This window comes from Schistocerca nitens, chromosome 1, assembly GCF_023898315.1.
Source record: "Schistocerca nitens isolate TAMUIC-IGC-003100 chromosome 1, iqSchNite1.1, whole genome shotgun sequence".
Lineage (NCBI taxonomy): Eukaryota > Metazoa > Arthropoda > Insecta > Orthoptera > Acrididae > Schistocerca > Schistocerca nitens.
The window spans coordinates 473462078-473488099 of NC_064614.1; the positions used below are offsets into that span (position 1 = coordinate 473462078).

General features: G+C 41.7%; 1 protein-coding gene across 1 annotated transcript in view; it reads right to left on the bottom strand.

The window, feature by feature from the left end:
• The window catches only part of LOC126251949 (aminopeptidase N-like), a 278934-nt gene that overhangs the window by 203051 nt on the left and 49861 nt on the right, over window positions 1–26022 (bottom strand). The window contains exon 8 of the mRNA XM_049952717.1: window positions 6198–6390. Coding sequence (XP_049808674.1) covers window positions 6198–6390 — 193 coding nt within the window. The remainder of the gene's footprint in view (window positions 1–6197; window positions 6391–26022) is intronic.

The following is a 26022-nucleotide window of genomic DNA, read 5'->3' on the forward strand; positions in this document are numbered from 1 at the left end:
AACATCAACGTTTTTTAATTGCTTGCATATATCAGAAAGAAGGTCGTTGGCAGCTCTGATCTCCTTGTTTACACAAGACTAATGTGGCAAATCGTAGTGGTGGGAATGGTCACAAAGAGAACGTTTGTGTGGTACATATGAACTAGTTGTTTCCTTAATTCTGAGCAAGCTGTGGATGTTTCGTTTCTGTATATATCGTTTGAGCCGCCAAACAGATCTATAAAGTCGCTTGAAGATAACTCCATAATTTCGTTATGATGGATAGCATTCATTATTTCTGAGAGGGGTGTTCCTGGCTTGACAGATCTCGTGGCATTCACAATTGCTGTCTCATTAACACGTGAGGCGATCCACGTCCATGGCTATCTGCTAAAATATCATCAAGCGATCATGAATTTTTTGCTGCGACATAGGTACATGTTGTCGTAGTTTGCGAGTCTTCACAGGTGCAGAAACGGCTGGTTTAGGTATCTGAAATGTCTGCAATAGCACTTTATGTTGCAGGGTCGTCACTTGCTGTACTTCGGACGTCATATCCGTTTTTTAAAGGAATTGGTGAATTTGGTAACTCTCTGCTGTCACCGGTATCACATTTCCACTCTGATATTGTGTTATTCGCGACGGACTGAGTTTTTCGTACAGTAAATTGAGCTCTCTTTCGCATACAATGCATATGACGCCATTTTTGCCACCTCTCTCGTAGTTTTTACACACGCTATAAGTTGTTTTAGTGTTGATACAAGTTCTTGTATCTGAGTGAAATTTATCATACGATTTACTTGCGTTCTGTTGTGTGCCTTTGTTACGGTCGTGTTTTAAAACCTTTACCTACTCCAGTAACACTGAGATAACATTGTTTGAACTGTGTTTTCCGTTAAATTTGTGAACTAAATCATCTGTGAGACATTTTGAGCAGAACTATATCTTACGTTTTGGATCTGTATTTAACATTTAAAATGGAACACAGTTTTACATACCGCACACATTACACCTTTTGCTGTACGTCCGAACTTATTGTTTCACTTGATTCGTCGTAAAATGATGTGGGCGCTCCATGTGTGAAGTTTTCTTCGGTACCTTCTTCTGGCTTGATTGTTCTTTTCCGTTACTTTTGTGATGCTGTAGCACGAAAAACACAAATACTCGCGATATACATCGATACTATTACACATTGTACACTTTTCCTCGTTCTTTTTGTACTTTTGTTCGGACCCAGTATTCTGCCAATCTACACTCGCCGCCATATTGTCACTTGAGTGTCAATCTGCAATCAGATGAATCAGATGGTGTGAAGTACCATCATATGACACATTTTTATCATAAGCACTGCACATTTTAGCTTGCCGGCGTAAGGATATCAAATTGTAATTTTCTAATTGAAACTTGCAGTGGATCAGACATTTTGTGACACTGAGGCAATGTCTGGGAACTTGCTTGTGGTTGCAAATAAATTCCCATTTTCAGCTTCAGTGAGAACATTGAGAAAAGCTCGCTAGTTTTGTTGGGAGGAACGGAATCTGTAGCACGGAACTCAGATCACATATGATGGAATATGCTAATTCCATGAGATTTTGAGGCAATGTCATAAAGTGTGATATCCTTCCATAATTTTATCATATAAATCAAGGCTGCATATTTGTCACAGTGTGGCAATGAATCCAAAATGTATTCATAAACCAAATAAAAAGAAGTAAGAATTCTGGCGGCTGAAAAAAAGCTATTTTCTGACTTTTTGCAGAAAATTTTTCTATATTGAATCACTTTATCGAACTGGGAAGAAGATGAGAAGGGTTTAAACAGAAAATCTCTAACACAAGATGGTAAAGATGAGTGAATTTGTTTTACTTAATGTGCATCTAATAAATCAGAACATTCAATGTTGGTGGCCATGGTAATCTGCTTACAGAGTGTAACAAAAATCTACAGCAGAAACTGCAGAACACATTCCTCACACATAAATGAATAAAATATGTAACATGAACATGGTTATCGAAATGTTTTGTTTCCATGTTGCAATTCATTTCCTCCAACTCATTAACCATGGGAAACACATATGAACAGAATGCACCAGCACACCACATGCAACTCTTTCTCACAGGAGACGTATACTATGCACTCTGTGGGCATTGATAAATTCATCAGCCAGTTGTTGGAATGAATCTCAGATGTGCTGAAGTCCATGAAGTATTGTGTATGGTGTCGCAGCCTTCCATAACAATGGCCAGAGACTCTGAACATCACGTACTAGGGTTCCATACATTAGACCTTTCAGATACCCCTACAAATAAAAGTTGTGTGGGTTTAGATACGGCGAGCCTGGAGGCCAGGCAATTGTTCTATCTCTACCTATCCATCTTTCACTGAATCTGTCATTTAGAAGCTGATGGACAATTTAACGCTAAAATTAGGAGGTGCACGAAGTACATGTTTTGTTGCACAACTAAAGGCACATCTGTTAACGCATCTGGTAGAACATTCTCTACAAAATTATGATAATTTTGTCCACTGAGCCTGTGTGAAAGACACTGAGGCCCTACCAAACATTCACCAACAATACTAGCCCAAACATTGGGAGAAAATTTTTGTTGATAACTTGCTTCAACAGTTACATGAGGACTAATGTCTGCCTGTACATGCTGATTGTGAAAACTTACAATCTGATCTCGTTGAAACAATACCTCATCTGCGAACAGCACCATTGCATTAAAATTAGCGCTGACACTTTCTTGGATAAGCCATCCACAGAGGAGTGCCCTGCAGGAAAAACAACTGTTAATAGACCTGCATATACTGCATATGGTATGGATACAGCTGGTCCTCGTGTAACACTCACCAGACAGTTATATGGTCAACATTTAGTGTTGTAGTTATATGTCTTCTGCTGACACTAGGGTTGTGTTCAATGGCATGAGGAACTGCCGTCTCCTGTTGCGGTGACCTCATTTGTCTACGCATTTCCTGGTCGCAAGTATCAGCTTAAATACCCCATTTTCCCTAAACGGATGATCAGTGGCCTCAAACGTTTGCCTGTCAGTGCAACTTCATCCTGAAAATCTCTCCTAATGCAAATGTTGAGTGTGAGTACCATTGTTGTCAGCTAATCCATACATAAAATGTATGTCTCCCACCTCTCCATTTGTGTAGACTGTAACTGCATGAGCCAAGTCTGTGATTAACATAGTAACCCATGTGCTTGTAACAACCACACTGATCATTAGAACAGTTTATGTTACCTGTAAACAAACAATGTTGTACATTGTGTGGCGATGGGGATGTGTGAAACAAAACACTGGTGGTGCACAACATAACCAGATGTCACTAAGAGTGACACTGTTCCCTACGATTCTAACATTTTGTTCTTGTGTGTTTCCATTATTAATGACTTGGAGAAAAATAAGCTGTAACATGGAAACAAAGCATTTCGAGACCGATGTTCATATAACATAATTTCTTCATCTATGAATGAGGAATGTGTCCTGTAATTTGTGATGTACATTTTTGTTGCACCCTGTATATAAAAATTCAGCCTCCATTGTTTGTGCACACAAAACTCAAAAAGTAATTGATCAACTGACTTGAAATTTTCATACAACGTGGCATTCAAATACGCTTGTATCCTAATACAGCTTTTTTTTAAATACATGTACCATATAGGTAAATATGATATATGAAGGGAAACATTATTACCAAAAATTTCGAAATGATCTTAGCAGACTTACTTAAAATTTTACCCAATTATATATATAGTAATCAAAAATCTCAAAAAGGACTAGACCAACTTAATTAAAATTTTTATATGTTACTGTAATAAGCCCCCCTCCCCATGAACAATAGCTTGTGTGCCTCAGCGATACACTTAGCCATACCGTAAGTGCAACCACAACGGAGGGGTAATGTTGAGAAGCCAGACAAACGTATGGATCCTGAAGAGGGGCAGCAGCCTTTTCAGTAGTTGCAGGGGCAACAGTCTGGATGATTGACTGATCTGGCCTTGTAACACTAACCAAAACGGCCTTGCTGTGCTGGTACTGTGAACGGCTGAAATCAAGGGGAAACTATGGCCGTAATTTTCCCCGAGGGCATGCAGCTTTACTGTATGGATAAATGATGATGGCGTCCTCTTGGGAAAAATATTCTGGAGGTAAAATAGTCCCCCATTCAGATCTCCGGGCAGGGACTACTCAAGAGGATGGCGTTATCAGGTGAAAGAAAACTGGCGTTCTACGGATCGGAGCATGGAATGTCAGATCCCTTAATCGGACAGGGAGATTAGAAAATTTAAAAAGGGAAATGGATAGGTTAAAGTTAGATATAGTGGTAATTAGCGAAGATCTGTGGCAGGAGGAACAAGACTTTTTGTCAGGTGGATACAAGATTATAAATACAAAATGAAATAGGGGTAATGCAGGAGTAGGTTTAATAATGAATAAAAAATAGGAGTGCGGGTAAGCTACTACAAGCAACACAGTGAACGCATTATTGTGGCCAAGATAAACACGAAGCCCACGCGTACGACAGTAGTACAAGTCTATGGAAAAACTGGTAGAAGCCGACCTCGGGGAAGATCAGTTTGGATTCCGTAGAAATATGGGAACACTTGAGGCAATATTGACCCTACGACTTATCTTAGAAGCTACATTAAGAAAAGGCAAACCTAGGTTTCTAGCATTTGTAGATTTGGAGAAAGCTTTTGACAGTGTTGACTGGAATATTCTCTTTAAAATTCTGAAGGTGGCAGAGGTAAAATACAGGGAGTGAAAGGCTATTTACAATTTGTACAGAAACCAGATGGCAGTTATAAGAATCGAGGGGCATGAAAGGGAAGCAGTGGTTGGGAAGGGAGCGAGACAGGGTTGTAGCCTATCCCCGATTTATTCGATCTGTATATTGAGCAAGCAGTAAAGGAAACAAAAGAAAATTTCGGAGTAGGTATTAAAATCCATGGAGAAGAAATAAAAACTTTAAGGTTCGCCGATGACATTGTAATTCTGTCAGAGACAGCAAAGGACTTGGAAGAGCAATTGAATGGAATGGACGGTGTCTTGAAGGGAGGATATAAGATGAACATCAACAAAAGGAAAACGAGGAGAAAGGAATGTAGTCGAATTAAGTCGGGTGATGCTGAGGGAATTAGATTAGGAAATGAGACACTTAAGGTAGTAAAGGAGTTTTGCTATTTGGGGAGCAAAATAACTGATGATGGTCGAAGTAGAGAGGATATAAAATGTAGACTGGCAATGGTGAAACGTGGATGATAAATAGTTTGGACAAGAAGAGAATAGAAGCTTTCGAAATGTGGTGCTACAGAAGAATGCTGAAGATTAGATGGGTAGATCACATAACTAATGAGGAGGTATTGAATAGGATTGGGGAGAACAGGAGTTTGTGGCACAACTTGACTAGAATAAGGGATCGGTTGTAGGCAACATTCTGAGGCATCAAGGGATCACCAATTAAGTATTGGAGGGCAGAGTGGAGGGTAAAAATCGTAGAGGGAGACCAAGAGATGAGTACACTAAGCAGATTCAGAAGGATGTAGGCCGCAGTACGTACTGGGAGATGAAGAAGCTTGCACAGGATAGAGTAGCATGGAGAACTACATCAAACCAGTCTCAGGACTGAAGACCACAACAACAACTGTAATAAGTGTTTTAACACACATAGGCTCCATATTTTTAATATGCATAATATAAAAATATATGTAAAAATCTAATAGTGAAAAAGTGTTAGCAAACAGAAAAATTGGATTCATAGCTTATCAGCTTACGATTAGAATACCACTACAGAATCTGAATTTGTTGTAACAATAAACGAGACTCAAGGTCAACAAGATGGAGGAAGAGAAGATGGACTGAGGGGTGGGAGAAAATGGGCATAAAGAGTGGAAAGAAGGAGATGGACAGAGTGTGGAGGCAGGAGAAGGCGGAGCGAGAAGGGAGAGAAGAAGATCGACAGAGAAAGGGGGAGAGGAGGAGCAGAAGGAAACAGATAGAGAGAGAGAGCTAGACAGGGGGGAAGGAGAAGATGGGGGGGGAGAAATGGTAATGAACAGAGAGAGGGGGAGGAGGAGGAGATGGACAAAGAGAGGAGCAAGAGGAGGTGTTCAGAGAGCAATTTTCCATTTAACCAGACTGAGCCACAGCAAAGCATGCTCAGGTACTGCTAGTTATAAATAAAGTATTTATCTGTCTACTGACCTGAACACAGAAAGTCCAAAACCTTCATGACTAGACCATATTCCAGGTGAAACAACAATTTGCAAGTCAGGCAATGGATACTTCATCTGAAGATATGTCTCAATTTTCTTCACAGTTTGCAAAATTTTGTCGCCTACCTTTTGCATATTATCCCTCAAATCAACTGGTGCATACATGTGTAGAGTTGTGGAACCTGTTGACAGATAACAGATCAAGTAATGTGTTACTGAGGATGGTGGAAGACTCACAAGATTTAGTTTGTATTTGTAAATCAGATACAGTGCATTGCAATTCATTTATACATACTTGAAAAGTTTCTTCTGATTACCTGAACAACAGAAATGTTGCTGTGTCTGGAAGAAAGTATTACCTAGGGGGAGAGGGATTTACAATCAGAATGGTTTCCCATGTCATGTACAACCTGCTGTCTTATCTTTATCTTGATGGAAAAAAGCTCCAATTCTGTAAAAGTCTTCTGGCTGTTCAATTACCTTACTATGTAAAATAAAATAAATGATATTTTAGCTCTTATAAGAAGTAGCCTTCATGCATGAAATCTCCATTAATAAAGTTCTTGATCGATTTCCCACTCAGTGTGATCATTCAGTTGCCATCTGGTACACATAAACGGCAGTCTAATGAGTGACATGAAGCAATAAGATTCTAACAGTGCATATACAGATGCAGAAGTATATTCGTGGGGCTAAGTAGGGAAGTTGCAACCCCTTTCCCCCCCCCCCCCCTCCACACACACACACACACACACACACACACACACACACACACACACACAATTAATTCAGTTCACTAACTTCGAAATTATGATGACTGATTTACCATCAACTGTTTCTGAGTGTCAGAATGGCATTTTCAATCTGAGGCTATGTTACCTCATAATAGATAAGTCTTTTGCTTCCTCCTTCCCTGACTGCTGACTTCAGAAAATGTGGTAGGCGTTACACCCCTTAAGTTCAGGCAGACTTGAAATAGCTACCAGCATCATCAACTACCAATGAAGATGGGGATGAGATCAAATACACGTTCGTCAAACCATTTGCAGAAAAGGGTGACAACAGAAATAGTAGAGAAAAATAGTAACAGTGGCTGCTGATAAAATAACTGAAGTTATAACTTCGACAAGTGACCACACAGTCCTAGTTCTTCTAGTAACCTCAGAAATGTGTAGGAACAGAACAGGAAATGTGGAGTGTTATCAATATCATCTGTAAACAGATTAAAGTTCAGATAGTGAATTCGAAAGTGACAAGAATTTGGACTTAAGTTTAAACCAAGACAGAGGACTATGAATTAGATACATACTGTGGAAAAAACTTAGTTTCCATCTGTGAAGGCAGAAAAACCTTTAATAATCTTCTCAGTCTTCAAGAAGTTTCGGAAGTTAGAGAATTTTGTGTTTGCATTTGAAGAACTTTCTCCAGGATAAATTGTAGGATGAAGCAAATATAAGCTTGATGCAGAAGACATTACAATCATGGAAGGTGCCTATCCCGTATGAAACTCATAATTATTCTACATCTACATCTACATCCATACTCCGCAAGCCACCTGACGGTGTGTGGCGGAGGGTACCTTGAGTACCTCTATCGGTTCTCCCTTCTATTCCAGTCTCGTAATGTTCGTGGAAGGAAGGATTGTCGGTATGCTTCTGTGTGGGCTCTAATCTCTCGGATATTATCCTCATGGTCCCTTCGCGAGATATACGTAGGAGGGAGCAATATACTACTTGACTCTTCTTTGAAGGTATGTTCTCGAAACTTCAACAAAAGCCCGTACCGAGCTACTGAGCGTCTCTCCTGCAGAGTCTTCCACTGGAGTTTATCTATCATCTCCGTAACGCTTTCGCGATTACTAAATGATCCTGTAACGAAGCGCGCTGCTCTCCATTGCATCTTCTCTATCTCTTCTATCAAACCCATCTGGTACGGATCCCACACTGCTGAGCAGTACTCAAGCAGCGGGCGAACAAGCATACTGTAACCTACTTCCTTTGTTTTGGGATTGCATTTCCTTAGGATTCTTCCAATGAATCTCAGTCTGGCATCTGCTTCACCAACGATCAATTTTATATGATCATTCCATTTTAAATCACTCCTAATGCGTACTCCCAGATAATTTATGGAATTAACTGCTTCCAGTGGCTAACCTGCTATATTGTAGCTAAATGATAAGGGATCTTTCTTTCTGTGTATTCGCAGCACATTACACTTGTCTACATTGAGATTCAATTGCCATTCCCTGCACCATGCGTCAATTCGTTGCAGATCCTCCTGCATTTCAGTACAATTTTCCGTTGTTACAACCTCTCGATATACCACAGCATCATCCGCAAAAAGCCTCAGTGAACTTCCGATGTCATCCACAAGGTCATTTATGTATATTGTGAATAGCAACCGTCCTACGACACTCCCCTGCGGCACACCTGAAATCACTCTTACTTCGGAAGACATCTCTCCATTGAGAATGACATGCTGCGTTCTGTTGTCTAGGAACTCTTCAATCCAATCACACAATTGGTCTGATAGTCCATATGCTCTTACTTTGTTCATTAAACGACTGTGGGGAACTGTATCGAACGCCTTTCGGAAGTCAAGAAACACGGCATCTACCTGTGAACCCGTGTCTATGGCCCTCTGAGTCTCGTGGACGAATAGCGCGAGCTGGGTTTCATACGACCGTCTTTTTCGAAACCCATGCTGATTCCTACAGAGTAGATTTCTAGTCTCCAGAAAAGTCATTATACTCGAACATAATACGTGTTCCAAAATTCTACAACTGATCGACGTTAGAGATATAGGTCTATAGTTCTGCACATCTGTTCGACGTCTCTTCTTGAAAACGGGGATGACCTGTGCCCTTTTCCAATCCTTTGGAACGCTACGCTCTTCTAGAGCCCTACGGTACACCGCTGCAAGAAGGGGGGCAAGCTCCTTCGCGTACTCTGTGTAAAATCGAACTGGTATAGCATCAGGTCCAGCGGCCTTTCCTCTTTTGAGCGATTTTAATTGTTTCTCTATCCTTCTGTCGTCTATTTCGATATCTGCCATTTTGTCTTCTGTGCGACAATCTAGAGAGGGAACTACAGTGCAGTCTTCCTCTGTGAAACAGCTTTGGAAGAAGACATTTAGTATTTCGGCCTTAAGTCTGTCATCCTCTGTTTCAGTACCATTTTGGTCACGGAGTGTTTGGACATTTTGTTTTGATCCACCTACCGCTTTGACATAAGACCAAAATTTCTTAGGATTTTCTGCCAAGTGAGTACATAGAACTTTACTTTCGAATTCATTGAACGCCTCTCGTATAGCCCTCCTCACACTACATTTCGTTTTGCGTAATTTTTGTTTGTCTGCAAGGCTTTGGCTATGTTTATGTTTGCTGTGACGTTCCCTTTGCTTCCGCAGCAGTTTTCTAACTCGGTTGTTGTACCACGGTGGCTCTTTTCCATCTACACTCCTGGAAATTGAAATAAGAACACTGTGAATTCATTGTCCCAGGAAGGGGAAACTTTATTGACACATTCCTGGGGTCAGATACATCACATGATCACACTGACAGAACCACAGGCACATAGACACAGGCAACAGAGCATGCACAATGTCGGCACTAGTACAGTGTATATCCACCTTTCGCAGCAATGCAGGCTGCTATTCTCCCATGGAGACGATCGTAGAGATGCTGGATGTAGTCCTGTGGAACGGCTTGCCATGCCATTTCCACCTGGCGCCTCAGTTGGACCAGCGTTCGTGCTGGACGTGCAGACCGCGTGAGACGACGCTTCATCCAGTCCCAAACATGCTCAATGGGGGACAGATCCGAAGATCTTGCTGGCCAGGGTAGTTGACTTACACCTTCTAGAGCACGTTGGGTGGCACGGGATACACGCGGACGTGCATTGTCCTGTTGGAACAGCAAGTTCCCTTGCCGGTCTAGGAATGGTAGAACGATGGGTTCGATGACGGTTTGGATGTACCGTGCACTATTCAGTGTCCCCTCGACGATCACCAGTGTGTACGGCCAATGTAGGAGATCGCTCCCCACACCATGATGCCGGGTGTTGGCCCTGTGTGCCTCGGTCGTATGCAGTCCTGATTGTGGCGCTCACCTGCACGGCGCCAAACACGCATACGACCATCATTGGCACCAAGGCAGAAGCGATTCTCATCGCTGAAGACGACACGTCTCCATTCGTCCCTCCATTCACGCCTGTCGCGACACCACTGGAGGCGGGCTGCACGATGTTGGGGCGTGAGCGGAAGACGGCCTAACGGTGTGCGGGACCGTAGCCCAGCTTCATGGAGACGGTTGCGAATGGTCCTCGCCGATACCCCAGGAGCAACAGTGTCCCTAATTTGCTGGGAAGTGGCGGTGTGGTCCCCTACGGCACTGCGTAGGATCCTACGGTCTTGGCGTGCATCCGTGCGTCGCTGCGGTCCGGTCCCAGGTCGACGGGCACGTGCACCTTCCGCCGACCACTGGCGACAACATCGATGTACTGTGGAGACCTCACGCCCCACGTGTTGAGCAATTCGGCGGTACGTCCACCCGGCCTCCCGCATGCCCACTATACGCCCTCGCTCAAAGTCCGTCAACTACACATACGGTTCACGTCCACGCTGTCGCGGCATGCTACCAGTGTTAAAGACTGCGATGGAGCTCCGTATGCCACGGCAAACTGGCTGACACTGACGGCGGCGGTGCACAAATGCTGCGCAGCTAGCGCCATTCGACGGCCAACACCGCGGTTCCTGGTGTGTCCGCTGTGCCGTGCGTGTGATCATTGCTTGTACAGCCCTCTCGCAGTGTCCGGAGCAAGTATGGTGGGTCTGACACACCGGTGTCAATGTGTTCTTTTTTCCATTTCCAGGAGTGTATTTTCCAAATTATCCTTCAGGTGCTCGGCCACAACAGCTGCTGAGCCAGGGGGCCTATAGAGACATCCAATTCCCATGTCTGAGTCTGCTTTAACCGTGACCTTCACCCAAATTATTTCACATTTCGGATCTCCGTCAATTTCCTTCGATACTATTGCACTTCTTATCGCTATAAACACGCCTCCCCCTTCACAGTCTAGCCTGTCTCTGCGGTATACATTCCAATCTGAGTTTAGGATTTCATTACTGTTTACGTCTGGTTTCAGCCAACTTTCTGTCCCTGGGCATTGTGACCGTTTATTAATGAGACCAGTTCTGGGACCTTTTTATAGACGCTCCTGCAGTTTACTATTAGCACATTAATCCTGTTATTCCCTGTTGCCTTTTGCCTACTACTACCTTGCCGCGTCTCAGGAGGCGTCTTGTCGGGCCTAGGGAGGGAATTCTCTAACCTAAAAAACCCACATGTGCACTCCACACGTACTCCGCTACCCTTGTAGCCGCTTCCTGCGTGTAGTGCACGCCTGACCTTTTCAGGGGGACCCTACATTTCTCCACCCGATAGTGGAGGTCGAGAAATTTGCACCCCAGATCTCCGCAGAATCGTCTGAGCCTCCGGTTTAAGCCTTCTACTCGGCTCCAAACCAGAGGACCGCGATCGGTTCTGGGAACGATACTACAAATAGTTAGCTCAGATTCCACCCCGCGAGCGAGGCTTTCCGCCTTCACCAATTCCGCCAACCGCCTGTACGAACTGAGGATGCCCTCTGAACCCAGACGGCAGGAGTGATTGGTGCCGACATCAGCAACAATTTGCAGTCGGATGCACCCAGTGCTCTCTATCGCCGCCGGCAGGGCCTCCTCCACATCTCGGATGAGACCCCCCGGCAAGCTGACAGAGTGAACACTGGCCTTCTTCCCCGACCTTTCCGCTATTTCCCTAAGGGGCTTCATCACCCGCCTAACGTTGGAGCTATTCATGGGATGACGTGCTAGTTCTTAAAAATTCTCCTGATAAAATACTTCAAAGTAGGTTGTATGAAGTACCTGTATTAGACAGTTATTTGGTCTTAGTTTGGCTACTGCATCACTAAAAATTTCCTTTTATGAGCCTAAATGTTTCGTGATTCAAAGTTCATAAAATATACTCATATTTTTGTGAGTTCGCCACTGATAATATAAATTTATTTTATCTGCATGTTAAAAATCAGAATAGGTTATTACACAGCAATGTACTTACCTCATATCATTTCTATGACAGTGCTCTGATTTCAATTTTGCTTTTGAGTAAAGGTCTGCACTAAGGTAGACTTAGGGCTAAAATATATGTATAATTATTTTAAGTTAAATTTATTTTAACTTTATTACAGATACAGAACTATGTTACTAAACCCTTTCTCGTTATAAAACCAAACGTCAGTAACTTACAACTACCGGTACTTTAATATAACATAATTTAAGTACTTGCAATGGGACATCAGACTTCACTGGAAGATGTCTAAAGTTACTTACACATCTTTGGATGCCTCTCTATCCCTATCAAGAAATCCTCAAATATAATAAGTTTTTTGTTTGTTACAGTATGCCCTGTGATCATACTTTCATCAATAATCATTGGTATGGTGCTGAGACAAACACTTTTTAGATGTCAAGAAACATTGCATTCACCTGAACGCCTTGATCCATGGATATCAGGATCCCATGGGAGCAAACGTGAGTTGGCAATTGCATGACTGATATTTCAGATTCTACGTTTGTTGGCATGCTGGAGATAATGCTATTTGAAATATCTCATTACGTTCGAGACTGAAATTTATTCTAAGATTCTACACCAAAAAAAACGTGAATGATACTGTATGATGATTTTTCACATCACTTTTTTTACCACCAAGCACTGTTTTCCATTTGAGGAAGCTGCTGCACGATATGATTAGGGTAGACTAACAGCAACAAATTATGTATATAATCTAGCACGAATTATATAGGGTGCTGGAAAATTTTTGAGATTTAGTGTACTGACATGTGCTTCGAAGCTCTGACATGCATATCTGCATCATTAGATTTCATAGTGGTGCAAGAATTAACTGTGTCATCTTCCCCTTAAAAATGGAGCTCTGGAAACTATTCATTTGCTGTCCTCAATTTCAGTTCAGCTTGTGATTAACAGGGGTCTGCACGGCAACTTTAATTTTAATGACAACCTTAGCATATGGCCAGGGTTTCTTTAGGTTTTGTGAGAGACTTTTTCATAAGATTCGACACTGGTAGTCATTGCAGGCTTCACATATTGCTCTTTTGACAGTCAAATATATTTCATTCATCATCTCCCTACCTACTGCTCTATGCTTCGTTTCACACCTATTATATAATAGTCGCAGTTTGTTTAGTAACTGCTGTAAAATGGAGTGAATAGGATGATAGGAGTGAATAGGATCAATTCTGACGGAAAAACTTTAAAGCAATAGAAACTACACAGGATCGCAATAAAATATGGAAACAGGTGCGTCAATCGGCAGTATTGCCCTTGAGGAACACATTCACGAACATTTTGTGTTTCAATAGTGGCTACCCTGGCTTCTAGAGCACAGTAAACATGTGGGCTGTGATTCCCATGGATATGTATGTTCCGAAAACTTTGTATACAGTGGTGTGCAGTCAGGAGTTGTATATCATCAAAATCAGTGCTTCTACTGAGAATTGTGTTCCGAATTCAGGTCCTTCTTTCTTTTTGGTGAGTATTAAATATATTTCTTGATTTCATTTCATTTTATTTTGCTCGAACCTACGCACTTTAAAAAAAAATAGTGTGAATAGGATCAGTATAAAATAACACTATCATCGGGCTTACATTTGGTTGTGGGATACTACCTGCTTGTGTTTTGAATGTTTCGTTCTATTTAATTTCCAGGCTAATTATAATGCCCAGAAATTACATTCCTGATCCTTGTGGGAAATCCTACCCAAAAAGAAGTAAGGATGAATTAGCCCAAACCACGGCTGCTGTTGAAGGAGGGAGCAGCATTAGGCAAGCTGCCAGAAATTTCAGCATTCCATACACAGTTCTCCACCGACATTTCAGGTATAAGAACGTGCACCCCCAAGGGGGAAAACTGCACTCTCCGCAGATGAAGAGGCGTTGATTGTGGACAGGCTCGCTATTTGTGCCGAGTGTGGCTATCCCTTTGACCGGTTGAGTCTGCGATTGTTTGTCAAAGGATTCTTGGACCGGAGAGGTGTTAGAAAACTCAAAAATAATTTACCTGGTTACGAATTCACTGTTAGATTTTTGAAGAGGCACAACGAAAAATTGAGTCTAAGAGTGTGCCACAACATAAAAAGATCACGTGTTTCTGTGTCGGGAGCCGTGCTGTGGGAATATTTTGATAATTTAGAGAAGGAAATTAAAGATGTTCTTCCAAGTAATATTGTGAACTTCGATTAAACGAACTTAGCAGATGATCTGGGACGTGCGAAAGCGATTACGAAAAGAGGATCAAAATATCCTGAGAGAGTCATGAATGCCTCCAAAGCAGAACCGTCAATTATGTTTGATGATGCAGCAAATGGAAAACTGCTGCCTTTGTAAGTTGTATGCTTCTTGGATGGATGGTGCTCTCAAAGACACCAGATTTAATAGAAGTGAAAGTGGGTGGTTTGATGCTCAGTGTTTTGATGACTGGATTACCACAATCGTTTTGCCTTATTAAAGGAAGTTAGAAGGCTCCAAAATTTTAATCGGCGACAACCTTTCCAATTATCTTTCAGTGGCTTCAGTCAAGACTTGTGAAGAGAATGGTGTAAGAATGATTTTTCTTCCCAAAAACTCTACGCATCTCACTCAGCCCTTGGACGTGGCATTTTTTCGTCCACTGAAGACCAGCTTGCGAAGCATTCTCCAAAAATGGAAGTTGGGTTCCGGTCGTAAGGAGACCACCATTCCAAAGGATATGTCCCACAGATTACTAAACCAGCTTGTGAGGCCTCTGGAAGTAAATGCCGAAAGAAACATCCAGGCTGGTTTCGAGAAATATGAGATTCTGCCGTTCAATCCCGAGAGAGTAATTACCAGAGTTCCTGGTGTTGAGATGATGTTGAAGGACCTGTAAATCCACAGGATGTTGATGAAGCCCTCATAGAATTGCTCCAAGAATTTCGAGGGAGCGTTGAAAGGCCTGTGAGACAACGGTGAACCAGGGTTCCAGTGCAGGCTGGGAAAAGTGTGTCAGTACATGATTTCCCTGATGACGAAAAGATGGACGCCTCAGACAAAAGTGACGATATTTCTGGAGATAACGGATGACCAACTCTCTCCACCAATGAACGTGAGAACCCAAGCGAGGGCACAAGTGCAATCAGCGGATTTGAAGTCTTTTCGTCTTATGAACTTCAGCCTGGTCACTTTGTCATTGTTAGGTTTGACATAACAAAGGGACACAGGAGGTTCATAGGCACATTTGCCACTGTAACTGAGCCAGCAATGACTGTTAAGTGCCTTTTAGAAAGGGTTGGGAAAAAGAATGTGTCAATTATTGCATAACTATCACTCCAAGAAATCTGATGTAGGGGAGACTGACTGTAATGAATTGCTATCCAACAATTTGGCAACGCAGTGGAATTCTTGGGTACCCACTTTACCTAGAGGTGGGTCAGCTCGAGTTACCAGATCGGGTTAAATCGGGTTGAGGGCATTTCAAATGTCCGCGGCGGCCGCTGGTACTGATGACTGTTTCGCGCGGGGTTGGAGTTTACCGCCGTCGCGTCCGAGTTGAACCGAGTTCATTCTATGCTTACAGAACGGGATGTCACTCACTGTGATTTTTAAAAGTGCAGTACCTTATTATGATTTGTTTGGTCAAAATTCGTGAAGAGTTTGACAGGTGTTATTTTCGAGGGGGTTAAGTCGTCCGATAGCTGTCCAGATCTTACAGGAAATTAAAAATGGCTATAGAGTGTATTGAAATTTCAGTCTGTAGTGTGGCATTAATTAACCTTAGCAACACAAAATCTTTTTCCATAACGCACACTACCAGAGGATGTTGTACTTAATGCCCACCTTATAAAAGTTAAAAAAACACATTTCGTTAATTATTGTCGACTTATATTAACAAAATCCTTTTTAAAGAGGTAATGATATATAAGTAAGGCCCTGAACCTGAAAATACTGAATACTAGCTTAGCGCCCGCCGCTTCTCTCGTGCAGACTGTGTGGGCTACAGAGATTTTTTTTTCTTCCTTTAATCGAATTTTTATCTTGCTCACAAATTGCTACATATTGTAAACTTTTCACGCTAAATAGGGTCGTAGAAGCTTGGTATTTTCCGAATGTACTTCTGATCAAAAAGCGGTTCTGGTAGCTGGAGTTTTTGTTAATTATGTCTTTTGTGTTCTTGTGGTGGTATTTCCATAGAAACTTCGTCCCCTAACACGTTTCTTTACATCTAACGAGAAGTAAAATACTAGTTTTCATAAAGTTACATTTAAAAAATTTTAATATAACGAAATAGTTTCTTAAAAATTTTTATCCCCTCTTTTACCTCCTTAGTGGCTAATTTTACAAAACTGCTGAAACACGCAATTTTTTTCTGACTGAGAAACCAGATACCAGTTTTCGTAGTTCTAGCTTCAAAATTGCTTTAATAGCAAGATATATACAAAAAAGCCTTTCATGTTCTATTTCATCCCCTTAGGTATTGCTGCTGAAGCGATGCCTCCAGTATGAACACAACGTCTCCAAATTCCAAGTTCTTATCCTCAGCGTTTTGGGCTGGGTGATGATGAGTCAGTGAACCAGTCTGACCCTATTCCATGCCAATAGGGGCTGAATTTCCGAAAACAATGAAACACATATTTTTTATTTGTAACTGAGAGGCCAATTACCAACTGTCATAGATATAATTTTAAAAACGCTTTCCCAGTGAAATTTTTCATAGAACATTTCTCTCCCTTATTTCTCCCCTTAGGAGTTGAGTATCCGAAAACAACGAAATGCGTGTTTTTTTATTATTATTATAAATCTATCAGAGAAACCAAATACAAATTTACATTGATTTATCTTCAAAAATGCTTGCATAATAAAATGTTTTCATAAAAACTTACATCTCCTGTTTCACCCCATAGGAGTTCAGTTTCCAAAAACAGTGAATAAAGTATCTTTTATTCCTAACGATTAAACCAAATTCAAGTTTTCATTGATTTAGCTTTAAAAATACTTTCATAATGAAATATTTCATAAATTTGAAAAATTGAATTTCCAAAAACACTAACACAAGTATATTTTTATCTATAACCGAGAAGTCAAATACCGAGCTCCATAGAGCTAGCTTTAAAAATACTTTAGCAATTCTTTAATAATGATTTATTTTCAAAAATACTTTCACCCATTATTGTACCCCCAGAGGAGCTAAACTAAAAAAAAAATACTTTGAAACACGTAGTTCATTATTTCTGACCGAGAAACCAAATGCCGACGTTCGTAGGCCTAGCTTCAAAATTGCCTTAATAGCGACATGTTTTCAAAGAACCTTTCATCCCCCATCTCACCCCTTTAGGGGTGGAATTTCGAAAAAATACCTCAAGCGAAGCCTACTGTATAAGATCAACACCCTATGCAAATTTCAATTTTCTGTCCTTAGTGCTTTGGGTTGGGCGACGATGAGTCTGTGAGTGAGTGAGTAGTCGGGACATTGCCTTTTATATACGGAGATTACATTTATTGTGAAAAGGGACGTAAATATTAAGACCTAAATTTTTGGGTTAAAGCGAAGTAGTGAACTGTGCTTTTGACAGGACATTTTGCTACAAAATGGCCAATCATGAACTGCCCTCAAGAAAAAAAATTACTGATATTTTAGAAGATTTATGATAATATTGAGTGTGTAACTTGTAAGAAATAACTGCAAGAGAAGGATCATGTTGCTTTGACATCAGATATTTGGATGTCAGGCAATGAAAAAAGTGTTTTCAGTTTGATCACCGATTTCGTATAAGAAACTAAGTTGCATCCAAAAAGGTATGCAAAGTGCGCAGACTCTAACGAGGAAAATGAACGCTAGAAGAATTTTCCTACCAACTCGGTTTGGTTATCGTATGTTAAGAGAAGTTACAACTTTAGCAGACGTGAAAGTGGCAAACAACGTCGGAAATTAATTTAGCTTTTCCTGCCAACTCGGTTTGAACGAGCTTAGGGTCAACTAGGTTTATGAAACGTACTATCTTGTATTGAGTTAATACTAACTCGAGTTGATCGCGTTGCACGGTGGGCGACGCTGAGTTACGATGTGTTTCGAGCTAGTTCGGAGCTCACCGCCGCTTTCGAGCCGACCGAACTCGAGTTCATCCTAGTCAGATATCTAACCCTTCAATAACCCGCGCGAACTCAACGTCATTATAAGTCTATCTTCAAAATTTCAAGCTGAAAGACCAAAATTTGTGCTCTGCGCAGTATCTATCACGCTTGTGACTAATAGACAGGGTGAGTCACTAATTATTGACACCTAGAATAACCCCGAAAGTATGATAGTAGCTGAAAAGTTTGTGGGACAAATGTGGCATGGGACAACGGGGGCCATAAAAAAGACATTAGTTTTTGGTTGCTAGGTGGAGTCACGTCAGAGATATGAAGGTCAACCTTTTTTTTTTTTTTTTTTTTTTTAATGGGATGCTATAGTTTGGTTCTTACTTTCTGATAGCGGCTATCGAGACAAATCCCTGAAGGTCAGCGAAGGTCACTGCATTGATACCAATGGTCATCACTTCGAACACCTTCTGTAAACGGACGTTCATGCCATCTTTGTGACCTTTGTTGATCTTCAAAGACCTTACTGTTACACATCACTGGATTCGTCTCGATAGCCGCTATCAGAAAATAAGTACCAAACTGTAGAATCCGACATTTTTTGTAATAAAAAAAAAGAAAAACGAAGTTGACTTTCATATCTCTGAAGCGACCGTACCTAGTAACAAAAAACCAGCGTCATATTTTGGCCCCCTTGTCCCTTGCAACTTTTGTCACACAAACTTTTCAGCTACTATCATACTTTCCGAGTTATTCTTGGAGGCAATAGTTTGTGATTCACTCTGTATATAGTTATCCATTGGGAAACCACGAATCTCGTGTTGGTTAACTGAAATGAATCTTAAGCTGCTCAGACTCGGAAGAGAGATGACGTTAAATGTTATATCTGTTATCTCAGGTTTTTTTTTTTTTTTTCGTCCCAACACCGTTTAGCTCGGTTTGAGCTCGGCGTACTCAAACTTTCAAGTCGGTTAACTCGGTTTGGCGTAAACACGAGTTAGCTCATCACTAACTTTACCTCCATTGTCTTGCATAGTATCTCACGATGGATACGAACTACCAAAGATCGCGACGTTCAGATGCACGTATTTTTTGATACTTTGGAACGAGCGAATGGTGCAGCTCTGTACATCTGCACTGTTTTAGACGACAACACAACGATTCACTTGGCTTGTAGCAAGACCAGACTTGCACCTGTCAAAATGATAACACTGCCACGTCTCGAACTTCTAGGGGCACTTGAGGGAGCACGGTTACTAAGATATTTCCGCACAGCTACAGGGTACGTCATTACTCATGCAATGTTGTGGACGAAGCTGCAGTGACCTTAGGCTGTATACGCAGTGATGCGAATCGATGGAAGACTTTCATCTGTAATAGAGTGGCGTATATGTCCCCTAGTCAGACGTTGCCCTAGTAATGATAACCCAGCGGATATCACCTAATACGGGGCTTCATGGCAATCAAACCCAATCTACACGTGTTTGGTGTGAAGAACCACCTTGGCTTGGACACTCAGAACAATGTTGGCCATCTGGTACTCTACATATGCGTCATGACCTCTCGGAAGAAAGAAGGAATGTAAAACAGGTGATGACAGTTGCTATACCTCTCAGCATCATAGAAATTTCCAAATTCAGTTCCTACTGGAGACTAATTCGTACAAGCAACTGGATTCTTCGCTTCATACTTAAGATTCGTCACGAAGATAAACTTGCTGGACAGCTGACAGCAATCGAGCTCGCAAATGCACGCACTTACTGGAATAAAACAATTCCAACGTCAGTGGTTCACGCGGGAATTTCGCGAACTCCAGAACGGTAAACCGATCCAGCAAGACTTTAAAATTGGACACATTCATCCATTCATTGAAGACAGACTCATTCGCGTGGGAGGTAGACTAATGTCTGCCGACCTCACCAGTGAGGAACGACATCCATTACTTCTAGATGCTTCACATCGCTTCATGAGATTCCTCATATTACAAACACCTATTGATATTCGTCATCCTCGTGTCCGAATTGTGTTATCCAAACTTCAGCAACAATTTTGGATACTTAAAGATCATAAAACCGTTAAAGAGTCCTGCATACATGTTTACCATGCAAGATCATGAAGACTTCAAGAGGACAAGAAATAGAAACTCCGCCATCCACAGATCTAAGCCTTCTACTGCCACCAGCGTAGACTTTGCTGGCCCTCTGTATATCAAGATAGGCATGACAATGGAAAAGGCCTGTATAACCCTCTTCACTTGCCCAACAACACCTGCAGTAAATTTAGAGCTCTGTTCCAATACGAATATCAACACATTTTTGATGGCTTTACAGAGATTTGGTAGTATATGTGGATTGCCACACGCCATCTACATCGACTGTGCAGAGATCTTCACGCCAAGAATTATCGGAACTATTGAACTCACTAACCACCTCAGAAACTCATAGCTTCCTCGCCAAAAACGGAATCATTTGGAAGTCCATTGCACTATAGGCGTGTTGGTGGGGGGGATGGTGGGAGAGGATGGTCGGAACCCTCAAGCGTTGCTTATGGAATGTGTTGGGATCAACTCTGACTGCAGAGCAACTCTATACCATTCTGGTCAACATCGAAGCTGCAGTAAACTCAAGGCCAATCTCTCCAGGAGATGACGCAGAACGTCTGCCACCAGTACGTTTTCTGGTTGGTGAAGGCCTGCTAAATGTGCCCACTGGATCAGCACCTACTGTCACACACAATATGACCAAAGAATTTAAAATACAGCAAAAACTAGCAAACGAATTTTGGAAAAGATGGACAAGGGAATATCACATCTGCATGACTTCCAATCTGGTGATCTGGCTTTGATTCAAGAGGATGGACGACCAAGACACATGCAGAAGAAAGGAAAAATAGAAAGATGTGTGCAGGGAAGTGACAATAAAATAAGGACGGTAATATTGTGCACTCCTGAAGGACAGCAGATGGTACATACGGTTCAGCTGGTCACCCACCTGGCGGTTGACCAGGATGGGGAGTATGTTGTGAATTGATGTCATCGGGACATTTATGTCTCTCATCAGTAATACTCTTTGTGAGACATAACATGCTGTGAACTCTTTTGCTATATGTATGTTCTGTGTCTGTTAAATAAATTGTTGTGTTAAGAGTGCAAATGGCTGCTTACTACTGTGATTCATGACACCATTTACGACCATCCCATCCAGTTAAGTAATACACTGAAATATCTTGTACTAACCATCAACTGGCAACTAATGTGGAAACCTCACCTACTAACCATCCAACAGAAAGCTCACAGTAGACTAAAACTACTAACATGCCGAACTTGGGCACCTCTCCAATGTCCTTCACCTACAAAACCCTGATCTGAACCATCCTTTCTTATGCAAATGTTGCATGCGTATCTGCGCCACCTACGTTCTATAAAGTCCCTCTGGATCCTTGAACGCCAAACACTCTGCCTCGCTTTCTGCATCATTGTACTTTCCCCCACATGTAGCCTTTACCACCTCATCAAACTCCCACCTCTCCTCACTCACAACGAACACCTCCAGACAACCAACTCCAGATGTGAACTTGACTCCAACAACCCTATTGTTTCGCTTCTAATTTGCAATCCTAGTATGCTACTGTGCCTTTACCAACACATCACAAAAGCCCTACACCTGCACACCCTCCACATCCTCTTCTAAGGACAACTGTCTCCCCCTCCCCCATTAAGAACACAGTCCCAACATTTACCTATCCTACCAACTTTAAATTCACTCCATCCATTCCACCTCATCAGGGCTCTCTTTCCCCCCTCTCCCCATAATTTTCTACCCCTTTTCCCCTTCGCCCTTTATTCCCTACCCCATTTTCTCCTTAAAATTGTAACCTTCCCCTCCTCATCTACTCCTTCCTTCTTGGCTCCCACCAGCCACTCCTACCCCATTAGTACAATGCAACAGTCCTTCACCCTCATACTATCACCCTCCTACCCTTCTTAACGACCAATCTTTCCCCTTCAGTAACAGACTACTTATTCCAGGAGAGTTCCTTCCAGTTTTAGTGACAGTGAAGTGTTTTTTTTAAAACATTAGTGTTTTGTATAATGTTTAAATTTTTTAAAATATGCGCTTGTTGTTTTTCGTTCTTATCTTTTCTTATTACTGTTTTTCAATGAAAGATGAAGGAAATCATGTCTTTTATATATAAAAATTTTATAAATTTCTCCACCAATTTCTTTTTTATTCACTTCCAAATAACTCATTTATTGGTGTTTTTTCGCCTTTGTTAATTTTATTTGTGCCTTGGCTGAAGACTGCTTTAAATGAACCACGGACAGCACACCCCCATCCCTTATGAGGTGATGGGGATGAAATCACAGTACAGTAGGAAAACAAAGGAAGTCTGAACTGGGATTTTGCTATTAACAAGGCAGCTTACTGCTGGATTTAATAGGCACCATCTATTCCCTACATTGAAACTTCCTGGCAGATTAAAACTGTGTGCTGCACTAAGACTCGAACTTGGGACCTTTGCCTTTCGCAGGCAAGTGCTCTACCAACTGAGCTACCCAAGCACGACTCACGCCCCGTCCTCACAGCTTTACTTCTGCCAGTACCTCATCTCCTACCTTCCAAACGTTACAGAAGCTCTCCTGTAGGTCCCGAGTTCGAGTCTCTGTCCGGCACACAGTTTTAATCTGCCAGGAAGTTTCATATCAGTGCACACTCCACTGCAGAGAGAAAATCTCATTCTATTCCCTACATTCATTTTTCGTGGTTAATTTTACAAGCATGTCAAAACAACATATTTTTTTCGGTTTCTGTGGCATTTGTACACGTTCTCCGAGAGGACAAATGTGTTTGAATTCCCCTGCAGAACGTCAGTGTGGGCTATGGGTAATTTTCATTTCTCGTCATTGTTCAGCGTAGGTCAAATCAAATGTGTGATGCTTACATTTTCAAATTTCCCTGCTTTTAACATAGGTCACATTGGGCTGTGGCTGCAGCGCCTTCACAAACACCATGCTAGTGGTGGAAATAAAAACTACTATCTTGGATTTTTAAAATTTCCGCATTTTTTAACTTAGGACAGTGTGCACTATGATGGCATGGAAGACTGCAGTCTGCCCTTCACGCCATACAATGGAGTGACAGGACATGGCAACTCCATGCAACTAACAGTCGGCTTGGCCCTGTCTGATGCTCTAGTGATTTCAGTGGTATGTGGTGACTTGGTGGGCAGTAGTGCACAACCAGCAGATAGCAAACTTTGCTACCATGAAAATAGCTCTCCCCGATGTGATGTTAGATTAAATCCAAGAAATAACCACTCCCAAGTCATATCGAAACTTAAGGTGGTGTCAGAAGAGAGATGGACTTTAAGCTAGGAGAAGCAGTAAGTGAGACATGAGGGTTGAAACCCAGTGGCCATCCTGAATTCTATAAGTGACCTTGCTGCTGTTAACAGCCATACATGTCCGAGGGGACAAGAGCTTGGTGTGAACACATTAAGTAAGCCAGCAGGCAAGTCCAAGCTGGTTACTGCCTTTAAGATGGAATCATGTTTACATATCCTTCAACCTGCAGGGGGAACATACACCCAATGTCTCAAGTGGGTGACAGCAGGGGCAAGGCCAATGACATCTTGGATTATGTGCTTGGCAAGTGACCTACTTCCACCAACATGACAATGCAACACCTTGAATTTACTACCAATATATAGTTACGACAACAGTCCTACTTCCACAGTGATGTCAGGGAAAATACAGTGACCATTTTAGATTCTATACTTAGCCCAAGAGACCCACTTCCACCAACAGGGCAAGGCACCATCTTGGATTTCCAACCAATTTATATTTATTAAAACTGCCATATGTCCATAGTCACCTATACCACAATTGGGCTATTTCCCATAAATTTTTTAATTTCCCACCAATTTTTTTACTTTCACCCCATTTTATACTTAGGGCACTTGACCTATATCAGAGGGATGGGGGCAGAAATCTGACAACAATGTGTGATGTCATCAATGATGTTACTGGAAACCTGGCAATGATGCACTATGTTCCAGAATACCTACTGTCTATCTACTACTGCATAAAATTACTAAGTAGACTGAAGGCTTCTATACAGTCATTCGTCGACCAATCTGGTGTGTTAATGGAAGACAGAAAAGGGAATCTGAAGGTTCAAATTTCGTGCTTATAAAGTCGTACACTCAGGAAGGCTGTACAGACATACTATCTACTGATCGTTGCACGGACTCCTATACAAATGACATAGAACTAGGCTTTCCTGGTGACAGGGTTGACAACAAATAAGTCGCTAGATCTGGATGGAATCACAGTTCGGTTTTACAGAGAGTAATGTTCTAAATTACCTCCACCCCCCCCCCCCCATCATCACCCACTTAGCTTGCACTTACCGCGAATCGCTCGCCCACTTCAAAGGCCCAAGCATATGGAAGAAGGTACTGGTTACGCCTGAAGAAGGGGAAAAGGTTAACATTTCAAACCAATATCCTTAAAATAGGTTTGCTGTAGATTTCTTGACCACGTTGAAAGTTGGAATATAATCAATTTCCTGCAGTGAGAAAAGATTCTATCCACAAATCAGCACATATTTATGAAGCTTTCCTTGTGCTGAACCCTCACATGATATCCTGTCAACCATGAATGATGAGCAATAAGCTGCTTACATAATCCTAGATTTCCGTGAGGTGTTTAACACAATGCTTCACTGCAGATTGTTAACAAATGTCAAGTAAACGGAATAGGTAGCCAGATATCTGAATGTCTTGAAGACTTTTTAGGTAATAGATCCCAGTATGCTCATCTGGAAGCTGAGTGTACATCAGAGAAAAGGGTATCGCCAGGACAGTCGCAGGAACGTGAGGTAGGTCCACTCTTATTCTCTGTATACATAATTGACCTGACAGATAGGTTGAGAAGCAATCTGCGACTGTTTTCTCATAAAGTGGTAATGTACGAGTAAGTGTCGCCATTGGGTAACTGTGGGAGGATATAGGACGACTTGGACAGAATTTCTATTTGGTATGATGAATGGCAGCTTGCTCTAAGTGTAGAAACAATTAAGTTACTGCACATGAAAAACAATCCTGTAATGTTCGAATACAGTATTTGTTGCATGCTGCTTGACATAGTCACATCGATTAAATACATAGACGTAACGTGGCAGACCGATATTAAATGGAATGAGCACGTTAAGGTTGTTAGTGTGGAAGACCGTTGGTCGATTTTGGTTTGCTGGGTTAATTTTAGGAAGGTGGCAGATCATCTATAAAGGAGACTGCGTATAAATCACTAGAAGCACCCACTCTTGAGTAGTGCTTGAGTTTTTGGGATCCCCAACAAGTCGGATTGAAGGAAGACATTGAAGGAATTCAGAGCCAGGATGCTATATTTGTTATCATTGGGTTTGATCAACACAGCGGTTTCACGGAGATGCTTCATGAACTCAAATGGGAATTCCTGGAGAGAAGATGACTTTTTTTTCATGAAACAATATCGAGAAAATGTAGAGAACCAATATTGGCAGCTGACTGCAGAATGATACTACTGGCGCCAATGCACGTTGTGTGTAAGGACCACAAGAATAAGATAAGATAAATTAGACCAATTACTTGGACATATAGA